General features: G+C 41.6%; 1 protein-coding gene across 2 annotated transcripts in view; it reads left to right on the plus strand.

Annotated features, from left to right (window-relative positions):
• Positions 1 to 879: 879 nt before the first annotated feature.
• The window catches only part of znrf3 (zinc and ring finger 3), a 158,737-nt gene continuing 134,027 nt past the window's right edge, over positions 880 to 25,589 (plus strand). The window contains exon 1 of one of the 2 annotated variants that reach the window (XM_061903940.1): positions 880 to 1,323. In XM_061903940.1, the coding sequence (XP_061759924.1) occupies positions 1,048 to 1,323 (276 nt within the window). In that variant the 5' untranslated portion in view covers positions 880 to 1,047. The remainder of the gene's footprint in view (positions 1,324 to 25,589) is intronic. The other variant, XM_061903931.1, reaches the window with a different exon arrangement.

Raw genomic sequence — 25,589 nt, forward strand, 5'->3', positions numbered from 1 at the left:
CATGTTCTCCCTGTGACTGCGTGAGTTCCCTCCGGGTACTCCGGCCTCCTCCCACCTCCAAAGACATGCACCTGGGGAAAGGCCCCGCTCACCTCCAAAGACATGCACCTGGGGATAGGTTGATTGGCAACACTAAATTGGCCCTAGTCTGTGAATGTGAGTGTGAATGTTGTCCGTCTATCTGTGTGTTAGCCCTGCGATGAGGTGGCGACTTGTCCAGGGTGTACACCGCCTTCTGCCTGATTGTATCTGAGATAGGCACCAGCACCCCCACGACCCCAAAGGGAATAAGCAGTAGAAAAATGGATGGATGGGATGATTGATTGAGATGCATGGCTGCATGGGGGGAATATGGGGTAAACAGTACCCTCTAGTGGAGTCAAGTTTCTCTGCACTATAGTTATGCTATTGGAAAATTAGCCCTGTTGAGGCCTGGAGTTTGTTTTAAGGTGGAACGGCAGGTAAACTTCAGAGTTGCCTTTAGAAGAGAATATTAATCAATTTTCTTACATTTATTGGATGCACTTGTGATTGTCCATGTTATTTGTTGCGTTCAAACGCATTTAAAGAGGTCAAATAGGTGAAAAGAGTGACGCCTGCGTAGAGTGCCTCCTTAACTGGCACTCGAGCCTGAAAGGGGGCGCGGCCAGGAAGATTGGTGGGCGGGTCCTTTTCCAGGAGGGGGAGAAAAAGAAAAAAGCTGGAGAAAAAAAAGAAAAAAAATCACGTGTTTAGAGATCAAAGGAGCCGCGCTTTGTAGCGAAGAAGAGGGAGGGGTGAGAAAGAAAGGGTTAGGAGGGGGGGAGAGAGAGAGAGAGAGAGAGAGAGAGAGAGAGAGAGAGAGAGAGTGTCATTGACAAGACTCCACTGGTGAAATAAACACGCTCCTCCACGGCTCGCCTTTGCGCACATTTTCGCTCCCTTTCCCCCTACCCCCCCCACCCCTTCCCTGTTATCGGCGCATCGCTCGGACCTCGGACGCAAACTGTTCGAACTCGGGTTGGAAATGATGTTGGGATCGGTGCCGCGGATCCAGCCGGCGAGGGGATGACGACAACGCCGACCGCGTGGAGGAGGATGATGACGGGCGGCTTGGATCGGGACCCCGGCGGCGGCGGAGGCGGTGGCGGCGCCGTCCTGCCGCTGCTGGCCGTGGTGGCCGCGTCCCTCCTGGGCGCTGCGCTGGGCAAGGATACGGCCTTTGTGGAGGTGGTCCTGTTCGAGTCCAGTCCCAGCGGGGATTACACCACCTACACCACGGGCTTGCAGGGACGCTTCTCCAAAGCCGGAGCCACCATCAGCGCGGAGGGGGAGATCGTCCAAGTACGTGTCAAGTGTCTTCTACTTCTTTCTTTTTTTTACCCCCTTATTGTGTTTTCCAAACTTTGACAGGAGTTGTGTGGTGTGTGTGTGTGTGTGTGTGTGTGTGTGTGTGTGTGTGTGTGTGTGTGTGTGTGTGTGTGTGTGTGTGTGTGTGTGTGTGTGTGTGAGGATGGTACGACTTCGCAGTCCAATGCGGTCACAAGATGGCTCCTATCTTGTGGAATTCATTCACCGGGGAAACACGCCGGTTTGCAGCAACTTTGTTTGTTGTTTGTTGGCTTCGAGTTTGCACTGATTTGCACTGAAAAGTGTGCACACTTGCTTGCAAAGTTGCCATTTTTGTTTGTTGACTGCAGGCCTTAGTGTGTGTGTGGGGGGTTACTTCCGGCGTGTCGGTTGCTTTCAAAGTTACAAACTTTAGGATTTGTGTGTGTGTGTGTGTGTGTGTGTGTGTGTGTGTGTGTGTGTGTGTGTGTGTGTGTGTGTGTGTGTGTGTGTGTGTGTGTGTGTGTGTGTGTGTGTTCTTGTGTTTCTACCCTTGTTGAGACATCAACAAGGAAAAGTACCCACCATATGAGGAACAGTGTGGTCCCAATACTGAAAACCATTGCATCTAATAGAGCCATGCACTAGAATCCATGAACATTGCTCCAAAGTCAGGATTTAATGTGCATACAAAAGTAAACATTGACAGGTGCATATATGATAAAATCAGACGGCAGCTAAAAACCCGCCAGGTGAACAGTTGACTTTTGTCAATATTTTGCCAAGTAAAATTCAGACTTTTAATATAATATTTCCAACATTCTTAAGTATTCTTATTAAATTGTGACTTTTGTCAAGTACAATTACGACTCTTTTCATAAAGTTGTCAAAATGTTAAGCTTTTCTTATAAAATTGCAACTGTTATTGAGTACAATTGCAACTTTTATCATTATATTTGCACAAATGTTAAGTTTTTCTTGAAAAATTTTGTGTAAAATTACGACTTTTGTCGTAATACTAAAGGTAGGCATTTTTCGGAGGTCTCAAGAAGGTAACAAATACAAGAATGCGATTGTGTTTGTGTGAGTGTGTGTGTGCGTGTGTGTGCATGTGTGTGTGTGTGTGTGGATGGTACGACTTTGCAGCCCAATGCGGTCACAAGATGGCTCCTATCTTGTGGAATTCATTCACCGGGGAAACACGCCGGTTTGCAGCAACTTTGTATGTTGTTTGTTGGCTTTGAGTTTGCATTGATTTGCACTGAAAAGTGTGCACACTTGCTTGCAAAGTTGCCATGTTTGTTTGTTGACTGCAGGCCTTAGTGTGTGTGTGTGGGGGGGGGGGGGGGTGTACTTCCGCCATGTAGGCTGCTTTCAAAGTTACACACTTTAAGATTTATGTGTGTGTGTGTTCTTGAGTTTCTTGAGACATCAACAAGTAAAAGTGCCTTCCATATGAGGAACACTGTTGTCCAAATACTGAAAACAATTGCATCTAATAGAGAGAACATGCACTAGAGTCCATAAACATTGCTCCAAAGTCAGGATTTGATGTGCATACAAAAGTAAAGATTGACAGGTAAAATAAGACGGCAGCTAAAGAAGGAATTCCTTCCTTCATCCCCGAAAAAAATCCGCCAGGTGAACAGCTAACTTTTGTCATAATCTTGCCAAGTAAAATTCTGATTATTAATATAATATTGCCAACATTTTAAAGATTTTTTAAAATAAAATTGTGACTTTTGTCGAGTAAAATTACGACTCTTTCCATAAAGTTGCCAAAATGTTAAGCTTTTCTTGTAAATTTGCAACATTAATCATTATATGTTGCGCAAATGTTACGTTTTTCTTGTAAAATTTTGTGTAAAATTAGGACTTTTGTCATAATACTAGACGTAGGCATTTTTCGGAGGTCTCAAGAAGGTAAAAAATACAAGAGTGTGTGTGTGCGTGTTTGTTCTTGTGTTTCTACCCTTCTTGAGACATCAACAAGGAAAAGTGCCTTCCATATGAGGAACAGTGTGGTCCCAATACTGAAAACCATTGCATCTAATAGAGAGCCATGCACTATAGTCCGTGAACATTGCTCCAAAGTCAGGATTTTTGTGTTGATTTAATGTGCACACAAAAGTAAATATTGACAGGTGCATATATGATAAAATAACACGGCAGCTAAAGAAGGAATTCCTTCCTTCATCCCTGGAAAAAACCCGCCAGGTGAACAGCTGACTTTTGTCATCATTTTGCCAAGTAAAATTCAGATTATCAATATAATATTGGCAACATTTTAATTTTTTTTAAAATAAAATTGTGACTTTTGCTGAATAAAATTACGACTCTTTTCATAAAGTTGCCAAAATGTTAAGCTTTTCTTGTAAAATTACAACTGTTATTGAGTACAATTCCAACTTTTATCATTATATTTACACAAATGTTAAGTTTTTCTTGTCAAATTTTGAGTAAAATTACGACTTTTGTCATTATACTAGAGGTAGGCATTTTTCGGCGGTCTCAAGAAGGTAACAAATACAAGAATGCGAGTGTGTGTGTGTGTGTGTGTGTGTGTGTGTGTGTGTGTGTGTGTGTGTGTGTGTTTGTGTGGTACGTCCACCGTGTAGACTGCTTTCAAAGTTATACACTTTTTGATTCATGCCTGTGTGTGTGTGTGTGAGTGTGTTCTTGTATTTCTTCTTGAGACAAGGAAAAGTACCTTCCGTATGAGGACCGAAACCATGGTCCCAATAGGGAAAACCGTGGCATCTAATAGGGAATGTCTCATTTGCACCCCTGGTGGCAAAATCTATCTAAATGAGGGTGGTCCCAGAAAGGAGGGATTTTTCAAATTGACTCTGTTGCAGGTCATGTGAATTCTTTGTAACGTGTTTGTGTGCGCTATGGCGGTTTGTTTTCCTAGTCTCAGTCCTTAGACTGAATATTTTTTAGCCACCCTCCACCCCACCACCAATGTTTACCTGTTTTCCAACTTTTTAAGGGGCGCCGGAAGTTGGCTGACCCGTCAATGGTCCTGTTCCATCTCCCTGTCTGCTCTTGTGTTGCTTTTAAAAGTGCTCCTCCTCTGGTCAACATATGTAATAACAAGTGCCCATCCATCCATCCATCCATTTTTATTCCCTTTGGGGTTGCGGGGGGCGCTGGTGCTTATCTCAGCTACAATCGGGGAGTAGGCGGGTACACCCTGGACAAGTCGCCCCCTGTGTAAGAAATTGAAATGCGCCCCCTTTGGCCAAAATTAATTGAATTTTTTTTTAAATAAATATGCTTATAGAGACATACTGCAATAACTTGAAGTAAATAATGCAGATTAAAAACCAATTTTCAACAAAAAATTAAAAAAATGTACTAAAAGCTTATCTTTTTTATATTTGCTTAGTTTGCATGTATTATTAATTTTGCAAATACAAATCTTTACATATCTAGGTAGGGTGGTCCTAAAGAGGTAGGCATTTTTCGGAGGTCTCAAGAAGGTCACAAATCCAAGAATTAGTGTGCGAGGGTGTCGTTAGGAGCTCACAACTACAAAGAGAGAAAAAAAAAGCCCTCCATGCCAAGTGCTAATTTCAACTTTTATGATGGTTGCTTCATCCTCTCGGCCACTGAGGCTTTTGATGTTGCAACTTCCTGACCTTCTTCATTTGTTTGATTTGAGGCCGATTGCTGGGAGGATAACGATTCAAAAGTCTTTGTAGTTTTCTTACCACCGCCCCCGCCCCAATGTTCCGTTTTTTTTTTCACGCACTGGGAATCTGTTATCTGAGACTCAGGGTTTTATGCTGCAGTGTATGTGTAGAACAAGCGTGTGTCATTGTGTAGCCTGTCCTCAAATGCTACTAAGGACTTCTGTCATACTATGCAGTGGGAGTGGGGGATACTGTACTGTAGTACAACATACTGTACTGCAGTACAGTGTGTTGTTTTTGTTTGGGATAGAATTAGTCGATCCATAGAGTTGAGGTAAAAGTTGTTGCAGGTGGAACCCGGGGGCTTGAGTCCCTGCTTTTGTCTGTTCTGCCGGGACATGAACTTGGGTCGCCGGCATGAGAGACGAGCTTGCTAGCTACCGAGCTAAAAACCCGATAGCCAGCACCGCTCTTGAAGTCGTCAGGGAGTGGGGTTTCCCAACGTACATGTGGTCTGTATTCCAGTGCTGTACCATATTTTGATGTACCTCAAATGTTTAATTCAGATGTAGTGTTCCCCTTTGATAAGGTACCATGTGTACATGTAATGCATCATGTGTGCATCAATATTGCACCATATTTACAGCATAAAGTACTTCATAGGTCACGGTCATTCAATGTTGGTTTCCGGCCATGCCGCTCACGTAGAGTGATCTCTCCAGATTCTCTGAACCTTTTGATGATATTATGGACCGTAGATGTTGAAATCCCAAAATTTTTTGCAATTGCACTTTGAGAAACGTTGTTCTTAAACTGTTTGACTATTTGCTCACGCAGTTGTGGACAAAGAGGTGTGCCTCGCCCCATCCTTTCCTGTGAAAGACTGAGCATTTTGTGGGGAGCTGTTTTTATACCCAATCATGGCACCCACCTGTTCCCAATTAGCCTGCACACCTGTGGGATGTTCCAAATAAGTGTTTGATGAGCATCCCTCAACTTTATCAGTATTTATTGCCACCTTTCCCAACTTCTTTGTCATGTGTCGCTGGCATCAAATTCTAAAGTTAATGATTATTTGCACAAAAAAAAACGTTTATCAGTTTGAACATCAAATATGTTGTCTTTGTAGTGCATTCAACTGAATATGGGTTGAAAATGATTTGCAAATCATTGTATTCCATTCATATTTACATCTAACACAATTTCCCAACTCATATGGAAACAGGGTTTGTACGTTGTGTACATCATACAGTACCTACAGTGGTTTGTGTTGCTTAATTCCATTGTAATGTACGTTGTGTACATCATAAAGTGGTTTGTGTGGCGTATTTCTACGGTAATGTACATTGTGTACATCATAAAGTACATAAAGTGTTTTGTGTAGCATATTTCCATGGTAATGTGCGTTTTGTACATCATAAAGTACATGAAGTGGTTTGTGTAGCATATTTCTATGGTAATGTATGTTGTGTACATCATACATTGGTTTGTGTGGCATTATTCCATGGTAATGTGCGTTGTGTACATCAAAGTGGTTTGTGTGGCATAATTCCATGTTAATGTATGTTGTGTACATCATTAAGTACATAAAGCTGTTTGTGTAGCATATTTCCATGCTCGTGTGCGCTTTGTACATCATAAAGTACATAAAGTGGTTTGTGTAGCATATTCCCATAGTGATGTGCATTGTGTACATTATGAAGTACATAAAGTGGTTTGTGTAGCATATTTCCATAACAATGTACGTTGTGTACATCCTACATTGGTTTGTGTAGCATTTTTCCATAGTAATGTGCGTTGTGTATATCATAAAGTGGTTTGTGTGGCATAATTCTATGTTAATATATGTTGTGTACATCATAAAGTACATAAAGCTGTTTGTGTAGCATATTTCCATGGTTGTGTGCGTTTTGTACATCATAAAGTACATAATGTGGGTTGTGTAGCATATTTCCATGCTCGTGTGTGTTTTGTACATCATAAAGTACATAAAGTGGATGTGTAACATAAGTCCGTGGCAATGTGTGTTGTGTACATCATGAAGTACATAAAGTGGTTTGTGTAGCATATTTCCATGGTAGTGTGCCTTTTGTACATCATAAAGTACGTAAAGTGGGTTGTGTAGCATTTTTCTATGGTAATGTGTGTTGTGTACATCATGGAGTACATAAAGTGGTTTGTGTAGCATTTTTCCATAGTAATGTGCGTTGTGTATATCATAAAGTGGTTTGTGTGGCATAATTCCATGTTAATGTATGTTGTGTACATCATAAAGTACATAAAGTGGTTTGTGTAGCATATTTCCATGTTCGTGTGCGTTTTGTACATCATAAAGTACATAAAGTGTGTTGTGTAGCATAATTCCATGCTCGTGTGCGTTTTGTACATCATAAAGTACATAAAGTGGATCCATCCATCCATTTTCTACCGCTTATTCCCTTTCGGGGTCGCGGGGGGCGCTGGCGCCTATCTCAGCTACAATCGGGCGGAAGGCGGGGTACACCCTGGACAAGTCGCCACCTCATCACAGGGCCAACACAGATAGACAGACAACATTCACACTCACATTCACACACTAGGGCCAATTTAGTGTTGCCAATCAACCTATCCCCAGGTGCATGTCTTTGGAGGTGGGAGGAAGCCGGAGTACCCGGAGGGAACCCACGCATTCACGGGGAGAACATGCAAACTCCACACAGAAAGATCCCGAGCCTGGATTTGAACCCAGGACTGCAGGACCTTCGTATTGTGCGGCAGACGAACTAACCCCTCTGCCACCGTGAAGCCCATAAAGTGGATGTGAAGCATAATTCCATGGCAATGTGCGTTGTGTACATCATGAAGTACATAAAGTGGCTGTGTAGGATAATTCCATGGCAATGTGCGTTGTGTACATCATGAAGTACATAACGTGATTTGTGTAGCATAATTTCATTGTAATGTGCGTTGTGTACATCATAAAGTAGATAATGTAGTTTGTGTAGCATAATTCCATGGTAATGTGCGTTGTGTACATCATGAAGTAAATAAAGTGGTTTGTGTAGCATATTTCCACAGTAATGTACATTGTGTACATCATAAATTGGTTTGTGTAGCATAATTCCATGGTAATGTACGTTGTGTACATTATAAAGTGGATGTGCAGCATAATTCCATGGCAATGTGCATTGTGTACATCATGAAGTACATAAAGTGGTTTGTGTAGCATAATTCCATGGTAATGTTCGTTGTGTACATCATAAAGTACATAAAGAGGTTTGTGCAGCAGTTAAAGAGCTTACAAATAGTTCCCCAGCATCTTAGGGGACGTGCATTGATTGCGCGCAGACGAGCGCTGAGCTCCATAAAGCTGCATTGTGTCTGGGGCCACAAAGTGCATTCTTCTCCCCAAGACGACGAGTCTTGACCGTGAAAGCGCCAGCAATATGCGGGGATCAAAGCGCTGATGCAGCCAAAAAGGCCCTTGTTTATGCGCCGCCGCGGCCATTTGGCGCCACTCGCCGACCGCACGCAAGCGGCGGACGTCAGCTTTACATCGGAGAAACCACGTCTATTTCAGTCTGCTTTCTTTTGCCGGCGTAGCCGATGACCACTCTGAGGCACCCCGTGTTTTGACTCGCTATAATGAGCGGCGGGGCGTCCAGTCTTGACGTTTTCCCTCCTGAAGATTTATGAACGTGATGAGCGGCGGCCGTACGACCCGAGGAGTATAATCATGACCCGCCAGCAAGTGGAATGACACCGCCGGGAAATTGCTGCGGTGTTGTAACGGCTACCGTACGAGTCTGGCGATAATATCTAGCTTCTTTTCCCGGTTGTCCGGAGTGACCTCTTTGGACGCTTCTGCACACGCTCTTTTGAGGTCGGCCGTGATGGACGCCTGCATCCGAATAAACAATCCGGCAACTTTGGATTGCGTTGAGTCTCGCCAAGGCGCTCGCTGCCATACAGCCTGCTTAAAGTCCTACTGAAATGAGATTTTCTTGTTTAAACGGGGATAGCAGGTCCATTCTATGTGTCATACTTGATCATTTTGCGATATTGCCATATTTTTGCTGAAAGGATTTAGTAGAGAACATCGACGATAAAGTTGTCAACTTTTGGTCGCTAATAAAAAAAGCCTTGCCTGTACCGGAAGTAGCAGACGATGTGCGAGTGACGTCATGGGTTTTGGAGCTCCTCACATCTGAACATTGTTTACAATCAGGGCCACCAGCAGCGAGAGAGATTCGGACCGAGAAAGTGACGATTTCCCCATTAATTTGAGCGAGGAAGAAAGATTCGTGGATGAGGAAAGTGAGAGTGAAGGACTAGAAAAAAAAAAAAGACGAGGGCCGCGGCAGCGATTCAGATGTTATTAGACACATTTACTAGGATAATTCTGGAAAATCCCTTATCTGCTTATTGTGTTACTAGTGTTTTAGTGAGATTATATGGTCATACCTGTATAACCTGAAAGTCGGAGGGCTGTGGCCACGGTTGTGGTGACCGCCAGTGTCTCCGAGGGAAGCCGCGTTTCTCGTCGAGGCGAAGGCAGCCGGGCTGAGATTTTTTTTCCCCCCTCCTCCGCGGTGTAAGCATCCAACAGTCGGGGGGTGCCGGTGGGAGGAGGCAAGAGAGTCCGCAGCTGCAGGAGGAATGACGCAAGCTCTCCACTCATGTCTACGGTAAGAGCCCACTTATTACTACCATTTTCTAACCGAAACCTGCCGGTTGACATGTGGTAGGGAACCATGTTCGCTTGACCGATCTGTCCCATAGTAAAGCTTCACCGTCATCTTTCGGGAATGTAAACAATGAAACACCGGCTGTGTTTGTGTTGCTAAAGGCGGCCGCTATACACCGCTTCCCACCTACATCTTTTCTCTGACGTTTCCATTATTAATTGAACAAAATGCAAAAGATTCAGCAACACAGATGTCTAGAATACTGTGGAATTATGCGATTAAAGCAGATGACTTATAGCTGGGATCGGTGCTTGACCAAAATTTCCGCTACAATCCGTGACGTCACGCGTCATCATACGGCGACGTTTTAGCATGATACTTCCGCGCGAAATTTGAAATTGCAATTTAGTAAACTACACCGGCCGTATTGGCATGTGTTGCAATGTTAAGATTTCATCATTGCTATATAAACTATCAGACTGCGTGGTTGGTAGTAGTGGGTTTCAGTAGGCCTTTAAGTCGCCGTGGTTTTGAAGAGGCAGGACTCTTGCTTTGTCATGTGAGGCCTGGCGGGGTGGTAAATGGAGAGAGGCTAATTATGTTCTTGGATACCGAGCGAAACCACGAGTGCCGCACTAAATGTGTGTTCCTCAGCCGGGGTCCGTATGGTCCCCGGTTGTAATACAATTAGACGGTACCCGGTTGTAATACACTTTTCCACCACTTGTGGCAGTAATGACAATCTCTGGAGCTAAAGTCATAAAGATTCTTAAAGGGGAACATTATCAGCAGACCTATGTAAGCGTCAATATATACCTTGATGGTGCAGAAAAAGACCATCTATTTTTTTAACCGATTTCCGAACTCTAAACGGGTGAATTTTGGCGAATTAAACGCCTTTCTGTTTATCGCGCTGGAAGTGATGACGTCATAATGTGACGTCGCCGAGGTAATACAGCCGCCATTTTCATTTTCAACACATTACAAACACCGGGTCTCAGCTCTGTTATTTTCCGTTTTTTTGACTATTTTTTGGAACCTTGGAGACATCATGCCTCGTCGGTGTGTTGTCGGAGGGTGTAACAACCCTAACAGGGAGGGATTCTCGCTGTGAACGGGACTCTCGCTGCTGTGTTGGATCCGCTTTGGACTGGACTCTCGCGACTGTGTTGGATCCATTATGGATTGAACTTTCACAGTATCATGTTGGACCCGCTCGACATCCATTGCTTTCCTCCTCTCCAAGGTTCTCATAGTCATCATTGTCACCGACGTCCCACTGGGTGTGAGTTTTCCTTGCCCTTATGTGGGCCTACCGAGGATGTCGTAGTGGTTTGTGCAGCCCTTTGAGACACTAGTGATTTAGGGCTATATAAGTAAACATTGATTGATTGATTGATAATTTAATGGTTCGGAGTGCATGAGAAAGTGGAACGGACCATCTTTGACCATCATAACACATTAAAAAGGTTGTTGCGCAACACTGCTCAGTCAGCATTAATAGTGGAAGTTCATCTTTTAAAAAAAACAACAATCAGGAGGTTGCCTACAGCCACAGGCTATAACACCTGGCTAGGTCCCGGGTAGGGCTATATATAGTTCAGTAACAAAGGATGGAAAGGGTAAGGATGGAAATAATAAGTACACTAAAAATGTACCATAGTAGCAATATAAAATACATGTAATATTTACATATTATATAATATATACTGATATATTACATTATTTTTTATTATATTTTTAAATACAATATATAATTAAAGCCGCAAGCAGCGATGGACGGGACGGACTTTTGCTGGTGTTTCCTGCCTTTACCCATTCAACATATCTTTACTTGCACATTACCTACCTTCCCTGCATCCTGGGCTCACAACGGTGCTTCTTATGTCACCCATACACGCTGGTGCTTCCTGCCATCACCCAGACAACATATCTTTACCCGCACAGTACCTACCTTCTCTGCATTGTGTGGTCACGCTGGTGTTTCCTGCTTTTAAGCGGCCATCTTGAGAAGGAGATGTTTGGAAAAAGGTGAAAGGTTTTTACAAAACTTTTGTTTTAAAGGGGTAATTGCCAACCTCCTGTTGATTTTTGCTGAAGGATGTTCATGAATTAAATGTAGGTCTGAGTGAGACCTACATAGAGGTTTTTGTTTCATGTCTCTACGACATTCCTACCGGAAGTTACAAGCAGTTTTGTCTTTGTTTTCTTCCTAGGAACAGCTGTGTCTATGTTTTATTCCTAGGGGGCGCTAGAGCGCAATTTAGAGTTTTGGGGTTTGGTTTTTTAATAGATCGCAATTTTCGCCAGTCTTGATGTGTATGTCCAGTTTGGTGAGTTTTGAAACATTTTAAGAAGGTCAAATTACAGCTCAAAGAGGCAAAAATGAAATTTTTTAGGAAACTTTTGTTTTGAAGGGGTTTTTGCCAACTTCCTGTGGATTTTTGCTTTAGGATGTCAATGTACGAAATCTAGGTCTACGTTAGACCTACATAGGGGTTTTTGTTTCATGTCTCTACGACATTCCTAACGGAAGTTACAAGCAGTTTTGTCTGTGTTTTTTCCTAGGGGGCGCTAAAGCGCAATTTTGAGTTTCGGGGTTTTTTGTTTTTTTTTGTCCATGGCAATTTTTGCTAGTCCTGATGTTTGTGTCAAATATGGTGAGGTTTGAAGCATGTTAAGGGGGTCAAATTACAGCTCAAAGAGGTGGCGGAATATTAAAGAATAATAAAACCTTAGAAATACAATAGGGTCCTCTGTCCCAAAGGGACATTCGGTCCCTAACAAATCCCAATTACCATGTAATTGGTTTACATTCAAGAGATATAGCTTAGCCATTAGCTCTGGGTTTTCCAAGGCATGGGAATCTTGTATCATACAATTTGATTCTTGGGGAGACGATTCGATTCAAAATCAATTTTCGATACAAAACGATTACCGATAAAATTTGGTGTAAACATTTCAAAACAGGTCAAAAGTAAAAATAAAATAACAAATATACAATGAACAAATATTCCAAAAATTATTATGTGATAGTAAAATATATTGATCTCATGACTGCTGTATCGACCATATACTGATATCGCTCTTGTCGATATTTGTATCGATCCGCCCACCTCTGTTTACATTCAAGAGCTCGAGCTTAGCGGTTAGTAATGTTTTTTTTGGAGGGATGGAAATCTTTGAACTCACGATTTGAGTCTGATCCTTAGACTCAAATTCAGAATCGATTTTCGATTCAAAACGATTCTCTTCATATAATATTTGGTATAAACATTTCAAAACAAGTTACAGGTTAAAAAAGCTTCTCTTGGCCGCTGAGGTATGACATAAACACGCATTGAGTAAACGTAGTGGTGGCCTTAAAACGGCCTTTTCAAAATAAAATAATAAATTTTTTAAACAATATTCATCAAGTAGTATCGACCATTTATCAATATTGCTATTGTCAAAATCTGCATTCAAGAGCTCTGGCCGAGCAGTTAGCTGTGCTTTTTTTTTTTTTCGGGATGGAAACATTACCACTCTAAATTTGATTTTTAGGGTGACTATTTATTCAGAATCAAAATTGGATTCAAAACGATTCTCGATTCAAACAGATTCTCGTAATCTAATATTTGGTGTAAACATCTTTTAAAACAGGCTACAAAAGCGTGTAGAGGCAGTGAGTAAGCGTCGAGAAGGCCTGAAAAATAGCATTTTCAAAATAAAAACAACATTTTTTTAAACATAAGAACAATGATTTTGTGATAACAAAAAATATGATCTAATCACTGTAGCATCGACCATATACTAATATTGCTATTGTCGATATTTGTTTACAATCAGGAGCTCTAGCTTAGCGGTTAGCTCTGCCTTTTTTCGTAACGTCCTACATCAGGGATGTCCAAACTTTTTCCACTTAGGCCTGCAGACTAAAACATCAAAGCAAGCGGGGGCCATTTTGAATTTTTTTTATTTTAAAAAACAATACAATATATGTATAACCAATATATATTTAGGCCTCCACTCAGGCTTGATCCCGGGGACCCCAAAAGGTTTTTGTCCAAAAAATATAAAAAATGTGTCATTATTCAGTATTATTTTTTTAATCATTATTCCAGTTTTAAATCTGTAGATCAACAGTAGGTCAATCTGTCAATATAATGATTTTAAAGATTAAAATTATATGCTCTTTTTGTCACAAAAAAACGTTTTTCTATGGAAAAATCACAAAATATGCAATATTTTCACCCAATAATTTTTTTAAGTGGAATATTTGAGATTATATAATAATTGGAGCCTTAAAAAAGTCAATAATTAATAACACCATTGATTTTAATTCATTATTATTTTTTGAGCAAAGACACTTAAAAACAGATCACACTAAAATTATTGGGGATCCAAAAGGGTCCTACTCATTAAAGTGTTAAAAAATAGATTATACATTTTTTTACTGTTTACTTTTAACACAATAATCTCGAGATCAACTTCAGATCTATCCGTCAATTGTAAGTTGTTTTGTTGTTAATGTTTTTTGTTTGTTCATTTTAGGCCCTTCTTTAAAAAAACAGCTCAGTTTTTTATATGGCAAACACAAAATATGCAACATTTTCCCCCAAAAATATCTCAAAGTGGAATATTTAACGTGACGTAATTGGAGCCATGAATAGGTCAATCATTCATAATGACATTTGATTTTGATTCATTATTATTTTTTAAAGAAAGAAACTGCTTGCATGGCAGCTTTGGGTTATTAGAGTAAACATTGCAACATTTTCTTGTTACATTTCACCACTTGCTCCATTATATCACTTTTTACGCTTTAAAAATGTTTCAATCATATTTTTAAAATGTGCCGTGGGGCCGTTAAAAAATTACCTGCGGGCCGTACTTTAGACACCACTGTCCTACATTGTGTAGAGTACGATGTTTAGCTATTAAATTGTCCTCTCGTCCTCCAGTGATAATGCTACTTGCAAGAAACACTACATTGCTGCCATGGAGGCGAGGATTTGTTCAGTTCTGTTCAGTTCAGTTCCAGTTTATTTGGAACATGCATACGGTACAATGTAGTGCATCACACATTTCCAAGTGTTTCATTACAGCACGTTTGAAAAGGAGTAGGAAGAAGCTGAGCTTATTTTCCTACCATAGCAATTTCATTCTATGTCCTTGTTCTCTGTAACATAACAGTGAGCAAAATAAATAATAAATCATAATAGTCATAATTCTTGTTCTGTGTACTTTGTGAACACTTGTAGTTTGAACAGTCTCTTAAACTGGATACTATTGGTGTTCTGTTTGATTTCGTTGCTTAATCCGTTCCATAATTTAATTCCACATACGGATATGATAAAGGCCTTAAGTGTTGTACGAGCATACAAATGTTTTAAATCATATTGTCCTCTAAGGTTATAATTGAATTTAATGATTTAGAGCAGAGTTTTTCAACCACTCGACTAGTGTGCCACGGGAGATTATATATCCATCCATCCATTTCTACCGCTTATTCCCTTTTGGAGTCGCGGGGGGCGCTGGCGCCTATCTCAGCTACAATCGGGCGGGAGGCATTGCACACCCTGGACAAGTCGCCACCTCATTGCAGGGCCAACACAGACAAACAGACAACATTCACACACTAGGGCCAACTTAGTGTTGCCAATCAACCTCTAATTTCACCTGTTTGGGTTAAAAATATTTTTAGCAAACCAATAATTATACGAACCCCGTTTCCATATGATTTGGGAAATTGTGTTAGATGTAAATATAAACGGAATACAATGATTTGCAAATCCTTTTCAACCCATATTCAGTTGAATGCACTACAAAGACAAGATATTTGATGTTCAAACTCATAAACTTTTTTTTTTTTGCAAATAATAATTTACTTAGAATTTCATGGCTGCAACATGTGCCAAAGTAGTTGGGAAAGGGCATGTTCACCACTGCGTTACATCACCTTTTCTTTTAACAACACTCAATAAATGTTTGGGAACTGAGGAAACTAATTGTTGAAGCTTTGAAAGTGGAATTCTTTCCCATTCTTGTTTTATGTAGAGCTTCAGTCGTTCAACAGTCCGGTGTCTCCGCTGTCGTATTTTACGCTTCATAATGTGCCACACATTTTCGATGGGAGACAGGTCTGGACTGCAGTCGGGCCAGGAAAGTATCCGCACTCTTTTACTATGAAACCACACTGTTGTAACACGTGGCTTAACATTCATTGTCTTGCTGAAATAAGCAGAGGCGTCCGTGATAACGTTGCTTGGATGACAACATATGTTGCTCCAATAACTGTATGGACCATTCAGCATTAATGGTGCCTTCACAGATGTGTAAGTTACCCATGCCTTGGGCACTAATACACCCCCATACCATCACAGAGGCTGGCTTTTGAACTTTGCGCCTATCACAATCCGGATGGTTATTTTCCTCTTTGCTCTGGAGGACACCACGTCCACAGTTTCCAAATATAATTTGAAATGTGGACTCGTCAGACCACAGAACACTTTTCCACTTTGCATCAGTCCATCTTAGATGAGCTCGGGCCAAGCGAAGCCAGCGGCGTTCTTTGGTGTTGTTGATGAATGGGTTTTGCTTTGCATAGCAGAGTTTTAACTAGCATTTACAGATGTAGCGACCAACTGTAGTTACCGATAGTGGTTTTATGAAGTGTTCCTGAGCCCATGTGGTGATATCCTTTACACACTGATGTCAGTTTTTGATGCAGTACCGCCTGAGGGATCAACGGTCCGTAATATCGCTTACAAGCAGTGATTTCTCCAGATTCTCTGAACCTTTTGATGATTTTACGGACCGTAGATGCTAAAATCCCTAAATTCCTTTCAATAGCTCGTTGAGAAATGTTGTTCTAAAACTGTTCGACAATTTGCTTACAAATTGGTGACCCTCGCCCCATCCTTGTTTGTGAATTACTTAGCATTTCATGGAAGCTGCTTTTATACCCAATCATGATACCCACCTGTTCACAATTAGCCTGCAAACCTGTGGGATGTTCCAAATAAGTGTTTACTAAGTATTTCTCAACTTTATCTTTATTTAACTTCTTTGTCACGTGTTGCTGGCATCAAATTCTAAAGTTAATTATTACTTGCAACAAAAAAAAAGTTTATAAATTTGAACATTAAATATGTTGTCTTTGTAGCATATTCAACTGGATATGAATTGAAAATGATTTGCAAATCATAGTATTCCGTTTATATTTACATCTAACACAATTTCCCAACTCACATGGAAACAGGGTTTGTAGTCTGCAAATGATGTGTTGTTGTTGAGTGTCGGTGCTGTCTAGAGTTCGGCAGGGTAACCGTGTAATACTCCTTCATATCAGTAGGTGGCAGCACGAAGCTAATTGCTTTGTAGCTGTTGGAAACAGCGGGAGGCAGCGTGCAGGTAAAAAGGTATCTAATGCTTAAACCAAAAATAAACAAAAGGTGAGTCCCCCTAAGAAAAGGCATTGAAGCTTAAGGAAGGCTACGCAGAATGAAACTAAAACTGAACTGGCTACAAAGTTAACAAAAACAGAATGCTGGACGACTGCAAAGACTTACTGTGGAGCAAAGACGGCGTCCACGATGTACATCCGAACATCACATGACAATCAACAATGTCCCCACAAAGAAGGATATAAACAACTGAAATAGTCTTGAGTGCTGAAACAAAGTAGATGCGGGGATTATCGCTCAAAGGAAGACATGAAACTGCTACAGCGAAATGCCAAAAAAAGAGTAAACGCCACCAAAATAGGAGCGCAAGACAAGAACTAAAACACTACACACAGGAAAATACTCCAAATAAGTCAGGGTGGGATGTGAGAGTTGGTGACAGTACACCTCCTTTGAGACAAGAGCTATAGGCATTCCTTCCTAAAGTCATATCCAACAATTGCGACAACGACTATCTACTGTCAACTGAGTTTAGTTTCTTAATGATTTCTGCTGGTGGTGTACCTCCGGATTTTTTGCCTTAGATCAAAAAAGGTTAAAAAACACTGATTCAGAAGCTGCACTGTGGAGGGACGTTAGCCGCTAGCTATGCCAACGAGGATCTGACATTTGGTTGAGGACGCCGCCACATTTTCAGGACTCAGCTAGCATGTGTTGATGGCAACATTTTAATAATAATAAAATCTTTATTGTCCCCGAGGGGCAATTTGGTTAGCAGCAGTAGTCATTAAAAACGAGGTTCAACTGTAAAAACAAGGTACAAATACATAAAATACATACAACATACAAACCATCATAAAGCTAAAAACTAAAAACATTTGTAATACAATAAAAACTAATCACACATCGCATCCCACTAAAGTGACCACATAGCAGCAAAGCTTGTTTAAGGTGTATTGAAAGCTCCATTGTCAGACAAACCACTGGAATCGTCGACATTGCGCAACCTCAGTCTTGGGTATGGCGTTGTTCGAAATAAGTTTCCGTCTCGAAGCAAAAGTTACCTCGAGGCGCTTCACACATAAAAGAAAAGCAGCATGAGCAAGCAGTTTGGCGACGGAGGCAATTGAAAAAAACGCCAGTCTCATGACTCGCGCTTACTTCCGGGTGTATCCTCGAGAGCGAGTCGCATGCTTATGAAGTAAAAAAGCGTGACGGTGTGGCGCGGGGGGGAGGGGTGAGGAGTTGGCGGTCAAAACAGCAGGGCCTCGACAGCGAAGCCGCTACCTTGGCGCTGGCACGACTTGTGTCGCGCCGCATTTAGACTATAATGAGGGCTCTGGCGGTGGAAGGCATGCGAGCGCTCCTTCTTCACCGCATGCTGGAAAGCCCGAGAGGCCGTAACGGGGGCCGGTCCCAGACGGGAGGTGCCGGGGAGCGTACTACTCCCAAAGCGACCATGGCGGCGCGGGATGAAATCAAAATCCAAATGCCTCGCAGTGCTGCTCGCCATTTATTGGCTTGGCGCTGGATGATGGAATTTCTTTAAAAGCGTCATCGTCTCCGAGTTCATTTTCACTTCAAAAAAAAAAAAAGAAAGAAATAGGTACTGAACCCTTACACGGCCCTCCCGCCTCTTCTGATGGCGCCAGAAATGCGTCGGCTTGCGGATGACCTCAACTGATGCTTTCCACTACTTCAGTGTTACTCGCACGTGATGATGATTTGACACTAAATGGGCCGTTTCGCCGTTCGCTCTTTTTAACCCTTGTGTAATGTTCATATTGTTGTTACTCAGCCAGCGTTTGTTGGTCTGATGGACCCCTCGCATTTTGTGGCGTTTCATGCCTCACAATCAAACACTTTTATGTTAAAATACTGAACAGATGTTTATTGGGAAAAGGTGAACATCTTAATCATAAACATCTTTTATGTTAAAATACTGAACAGATGTTTACCTTATCCCAATAAACATCTGTTCAGTATTTTAACACCAAAGTGTTTGATTGGGAGGCATTTTAAGACTTTAGTTTAGGTGGTGGCTTCTTGTTGTCAAGGCGGCCGCCTTAAAGGCCTACTTAAACCCACTACTACCCACCACGCAGTCTGATACTTTATATATCAATGATGAAATATTTACAGTGCAACACATGCCAATACGGCCGCTTTGGTTTACTAAATTGCAATTTTAAATTTCCCGGGAGTTACGTCTTGAAAACGTTGTGTAATGATGACATGTACGCAAGACGTCACGGGTTTTTAGGAAGTATGAGCGCTGCGCACACACACAGCTAAAAGTCGTCTGCTTTAACGGCATAATTACACAGTATTTTGGAGATCTGTGTTGCTGAATCTTTTGCAATTTGTTCAATTAATATTGGAGAAGTCAAAGTAGAAAGATGGAGTTGGGAAGCTTTAGCCTTTAGCCACACAAACACACGGTGATTCCTTGTTTGAAATTCATGGAGGTGAAACTTTACTATGGATCAGAACGCGGTCAAGCAAACATGAATCACGACAGAATATCAACCAGCAGGTTTCGGTGAGAAAATTGTGGTAAAAAGTCGCTTCTTACCGGAGAAAAGCTGAGCTTGTGTTGTCCATAAAGCTGCCGTCGACTCCCCTGAGACATTGGCGTCAAGACACCCGCGGACGTACACCTCCGACTATCAGGTACTATTTAACTCACTAAAACACTAGCAACACAATGGAAAGATAAGGGATTTCCCAGACTTATCCTAGTAAATGTCTCTAAAAACATCGGAATCCGTCCCAATGCAATCGCGTTTTTTTTATTTATTATTATTTTTTTTTGTAGTCCGTCGCTATCAATATCCTCAAACACGAATCTTTCATCCTCGCTCCAATTAATGGGGAAATTGTCGTTTTCTCGGTCCGAATATCACTTTTTGTTGGAGGCTCCCATTAAAAACAATGTGAATATGTGAGGAGCCCCCACACGTGTGACGTCATCGTCTGTGACTTCCGGTAGAGGCAGGGCTTTTCTCTTAGCACCGAAAGTTGCAAACTTTATCGTGGATGTTCTCTACTAAATCCTTTCAGCAAAAATATGGCAATATCGCGAAATGATCAAGTATGACACATAGAATGGACCTGCTATCCCCGTTTAAATAAGAACATCTCATTTCAGTAGGCCTTAAACAACAAAGCGCTGCGGGAAACCCTGGATATTATTCTCAAAAACATATTGATTTCAACCTAGACTTTATTCCCAGCGTGTGGGGAAAACCTTAAACGTCCACGCGCGGGGGACAAGTTGATACAGGAAAGTTCAAGCGAGTCGCCCCGCCCCCGAGGCTGGTTCCCTCTCTTCGCCGCTGTTCCACATGAAACAGGTGCACATGTCGGTACTGGTGGCCCCCGTGGCTATGGGAGCTCGTATGTTTCCAAGCCTATAGGGATGGGAGGGGGCGTCCTCCTGCCCCGAGTTGCCGTGCATCGGCCCTTCGAATAAGGACCGTTTCCTTTGAAGCTACTAGAGGCGCCGTGTCTTCCATACAGTCGTGGTCAAAAGTTTACATACGTTTGTTAGAAATCCCACTGTTCATCTTAAACATACTACACCAGGGGTGTCCAAACTTTTCCCACTGAGGGCCGCACACGGAACATTAAACCATGCGGGGGCCATTTTGATATTTTTCATTTTCAAACCATAACAAAATATATGGATTTTTTATTAATTTTTATTATTATTATTTTTTTTAACTTTAAGGGCTCCTAGGGACCATACAGGGCCTCGGTCATTAAAATGTTAAAAACAAGTCAAATTATTATTTTTTTATTTAACGTTTAGACTTAATCTCTATACCAACTTCAGGTTGATATAAAGTTTTTAAAAAATGCCTTTTTTGTCAAAGACAAACTTGTTTTTTATAGTAAAACTGAAATATGCAGTATTTCCCCCACCGCCCAAAACATACAAAAAGCAATGTTTGATGTGAAGTAATAGGAGCCCTAAAAAGATCAATAATGCAGGACACCTTCCATTTTAATTATTTATTATTTTTGAGTAATAACAGAGAAAAGATAAATAAAATCCCACAAAATATCTTTGGGATCCAAATGGTCCCCCACTCATAAATTGATACATTTTTATTATTATCTTTTTTAACTTTCAACACTTAAGTTATGAGATCAACTTCAGATATATCTGTCGATTTTACGTTTGACCTATTATTTTGTTTGTTTTATGCTCTTTTGTCAAAAAAACATTGTACTTACATGGCAAACACACAATACATGCAATATTTTCCACATAAAACATTTTCAAGTTAAATATTTTAAGTAAATGAAGGTTTGAAAAAGTCAAAAATTCATTATAATACAGATTTTTTTCCCCCCCAAAATTTTAGGCAATGGCAAAAAAAAAAAAGATAAACAAAAAGAAAAAAAAAACTTTGTGTCAACATTGCAACTTTTTGAAGTTAGATTTAACCTCATTTCACTCTTTTTAATGTCTTTTTTTATTTTTACAAGAACATTTCCAGAATGTTTGGCGGGCCGGTAAACAATTAGCTGCGGGCCGCAAATGGCCCCCGGGCCTCACTTTGGACACCACTGTACTACACCGATGAGAGTATTTGGCGAGCGCCGTTTCGTCCTACTAATTTTGGCGGTCCTCGAAGTCCCCGTTGTAGTGTGTCAAACATGACACACCTCTCCTCATCTTGTGATCTCAAAGAAGTGTTGTCTGAGAAACAGTTCACTGCTTCGTGGACAAATGATGCAGCGGTTGAATCGGTCAAATGTTTATTTTCTAAAGTGACACACACGTCAAGGCTTCCTTGTGTCACACACACTAGGTGTGACGAAATTATTATCTGCATTTGACCCATCACCCTTGATCACCCCCTGGGAGGTGAGTGGAGCAGTGAGCAGCAGCGATGGCCGCGCCCGGGAATCATTTTTGGTGATTCAACCCCCAATTCCAACCCTTGATGCGGAGTGTCAAGCAGTGAGGTAATGGGTCCCATTTTTATAGTCTTTGGTATGACTCGGCCAAGGTTTGAACTCACAACCTACCGCTCTCAGGGCGGACACTCTAACCACTAGGCCACTGAGTAGGTTTCATAATGCAGCAATGCTTCCGTATCGTTTTACATTTAAAAAATTCACTTTTGCATATACCGTATTTCCTTGAATTGCCGCCGGGGCGCTAATTAATTTAAAGCCTCTTCTCACTCCGGCGTTTACCAAAAGCATGCGGTAAAGGTAGCAAAACAGGCCCAGAGCATAATACTACCATCACCATAACAGGCGGTAGATGTGGTGTTCCTGGGATTAAAGGCCTACTGAAATGAGATTTTCTTATTTAAACGGGGATAGCAGGTCCATTCTATGTGTCATACTTGGTAATTTCGCGATATTGCCATATCTTTGCTGAAAGGATTTAGTAGAGAACATCCACGATAAAGTTCGCAACTTTTGGTCGCTAATAAGAAACCCTTGCCTGTACCGGAAGTAGCAGACGATGTGCGCGTGACGTCACGGGTTGTGGAGCTCCTCACATCTGCACATTGTTTACAATCATGGCCACCAGCAGCGAGAGGGTTTCGGACCGAAAAAGGAACGATTTCCTCATTAATTTGATCGAGAATGAAAGATTCGTGGATGAGGAAAGTGAGAGTGAAGGACTAGAAAAAAAAAGACACTATACAGTGGGAGTGATTCAGATGTTATTAGACAAATTATTCTGGAAAATCCCTTATCTGCTTATTGTGTTACTAGTGTTTTAGTGAGATTATATGGTCGTACCTGCACAACCTGAAGGTTGGCCCCGCACCTTTCTTCAGCACCAGTCGACGGGTTGTGGCAATGCCCATCTCTGCCCTTCGCAAGGGACCCTCTTCGAAACACGATCTTTCGAAAGGATGGCTGCATAATACATTGTACTTTGTGTGTGTGTGGTCCAATCCAACCGTGTTCGCTTGACCGCTCTGTTCCATAGTAAAGCTTCACCATCATCTTCCGGGAATGTAAACAATGAAACACCGGCTGTGTTTGTGTTGCTAAAGGCGGCCGCAATACACCGCTTCCCACATACAGCTTTCTTCTTTGACGTCTCCATTATTCATTGAACAAATTACAAAAGATTCAGAAACACAGATGTCCATTACTCTGTGGAATTATGCGATGAAAACAGACGACTTATAGCTGGGAACGGTGCTGGAACAAAATGTCCTCTACAATGCGTGACGTCACGCGCACGCGTCATCATACCAAGACGTTTCAGCAGGATACTTCCGCGCGAAATTTAAAATTGCAATTTAGTAAACTAAACCGGCCGTATTGGCATGTGTTGCAATGTTAAGATTTCATCATTGATGTATAAACTATCAGACTGTGTGGTCGGTAGTAGTGGGTTTCAGTAGGCCTTTAAAGGCCTCACCTTTTCTCCTCTAAACATATTGCTGGGTGTTGTGGCCAAACAGCTCCATTTTTGTTTCATCTGACATCACATGGACAAAGATAAGAGCCTTCTGGAGGAAAGTTCTGTGGTTGCTAGTTGGACGTCCACTTCATGTCGGCCGCCCACATTTCCATACAGCGACATGAGGGCCGCTTTAAATCAAAAGGCGCTGGGGTGGAGGGTTAGGAGATGACAAAGCTCCCAGCGGCTGGTCCAGGCAGAGGCATGCTTTGTTGTCGGCCAGGAATGTGCTGACTAACAGCAGAAGGCAACGACGTCAGCCTCCTCCATTGTTTTCCCTTTGCAGCCCGATGGACTCGCAAGGTAGCAGTGCAGCAAGTCCATTTTCTCCTCGTCTTATCTGGCTGCTTACTCAAGTTCAAGAACACCAGGTTCAAAGTTCCTTCTTTTGTGTACATCGTTGCATAAGAAGGGGGGAAAAAAAGTCAGCTTTTTATCCCATTGTTCACCGCGGAATCGGTGTGCTTGTCATTCTTTCGGGCCTGGTTTCTCTGCTCATGCGCACGCTTAATTCATCGTATTAATTCACGGGGGCCCCATGCTATTATTCTTGCTGCGCCTTTTGTTTCCTTTAATGGATCCCCGCACAATGGCGGCAAAGGTCAGCGTACAGTATGGCCACATGGGGGCAAATCAGGTGGAAGCTGCGATGCATCATTTCCTCCTCCAGACCCTTTCTGGAGTCTTCTGGAGGTGTGATGGATGGTGTTAGCTGGGTCAGAAGGGAATAAGCCAGAAGTCTGCATGCACCACTGATCATCCATGATGGTTCCAAACCTGCTCTGCTACCTTTTGCACAAAGTGCGGCCTAGTTTTTTTTGTTTTTTTTTCATGTAAAATGTCATCTTTCTGGGTCACGGGAGATGGATGAGAGGCTTTTCTGTTAGCTCAGGTGTTTGCTGCAAATTTACATGCTCGGGATGTTCTGATCAGGGTTTAAAGATGATAGCAATCATCCATGGGTCAGATTGGCCGATAGCAATAACAATTATATGGTTTTGTACAGCAAAATGCATCTATTTGTTAAAGTTAAAGTACCAATGATTGTCACACACATACTATGTGTGGCAAATTTATTCTCTGCATTTGACCCATCACACTTGATCACCCCCTGGAAGGTGAGGGGAGCAATGGGCAGCAGCGGTGCTGCGCCCGGGAATCATTTATGGTGATATAACCCCCGATTCCAACCCTTAATTATTGTTCCCCTACTTCTTCTTCTTCTCCAGATTTTGGCGCGCTTTCCTTTCCACATTTTTCACCCGATTCTAACCGTTCCAACTTCAGACGGTTCAGCCTAATTCCAAATATACCCAGATTTTCCAGAATTCCATGTTTTCCGGGACATTATCCCCATTCAAAATGCATTGGCCATTTTTCAAACTTCCACCATTTCCACGTTTTTCAACCAATTCAAACCGTTTCACCTTCAACACATTCCACCATTCTGGAAATTCAAACTACCCTTTTTCCAAGTAAAAAAAAAAAATCCAAGATTTTCCAGAATTCCTGGTTTTCCAAACCCATATTTTCACCCATTTATTCTGGTGAATACTCCTCACACATTTTTTTTATCCACTTCAACTATTCCACCTTCAAAACATTTCTCTTAATCAGGACAAAAAACAAGGTTGTTTTTTGAACTGGAAAAATTCCCGGTTCTCCTGAAATTCCAGGAATTTCCTACTACCATTTCTCAATTCAACATGTTACTACTTCAACATTTCTCCACCGATTTGAAAAATTTCAACACCAACTCATTTGGACCATTCAAGTTTTTTACCATTATAAAAATCCCGCTTTTCCCGAAATTCCCAATTTTTTGGGAAATTCCCATTGAAATCAATGGGACATTCTTCAAAAATGCACAATTCCCACAATGCTCATCGGATTCAAACTGTTCCAACTTCAAACTGTTCAGCCTGATTCCAAAAATTCCCAGATCTCCCAGAATTCCAGGTTTTCCGGGACATTTTCCCCATTCAAAACAAATTGGCCATTTTTCAAACTTCCACCATTTCCACGTTTTTCAACCAATTCAAACTGTTTAACCTTCAGCACATTCCACCATCCTGGAAATTCAAACTACCCTTTTTCCAAGTTCAAAAAAATTCTAGGATACTTCAGAATTCCTGGT

The sequence above is a fragment of the Nerophis ophidion genome, linkage group LG01 (assembly GCF_033978795.1).
Source record: "Nerophis ophidion isolate RoL-2023_Sa linkage group LG01, RoL_Noph_v1.0, whole genome shotgun sequence".
Lineage (NCBI taxonomy): Eukaryota > Metazoa > Chordata > Actinopteri > Syngnathiformes > Syngnathidae > Nerophis > Nerophis ophidion.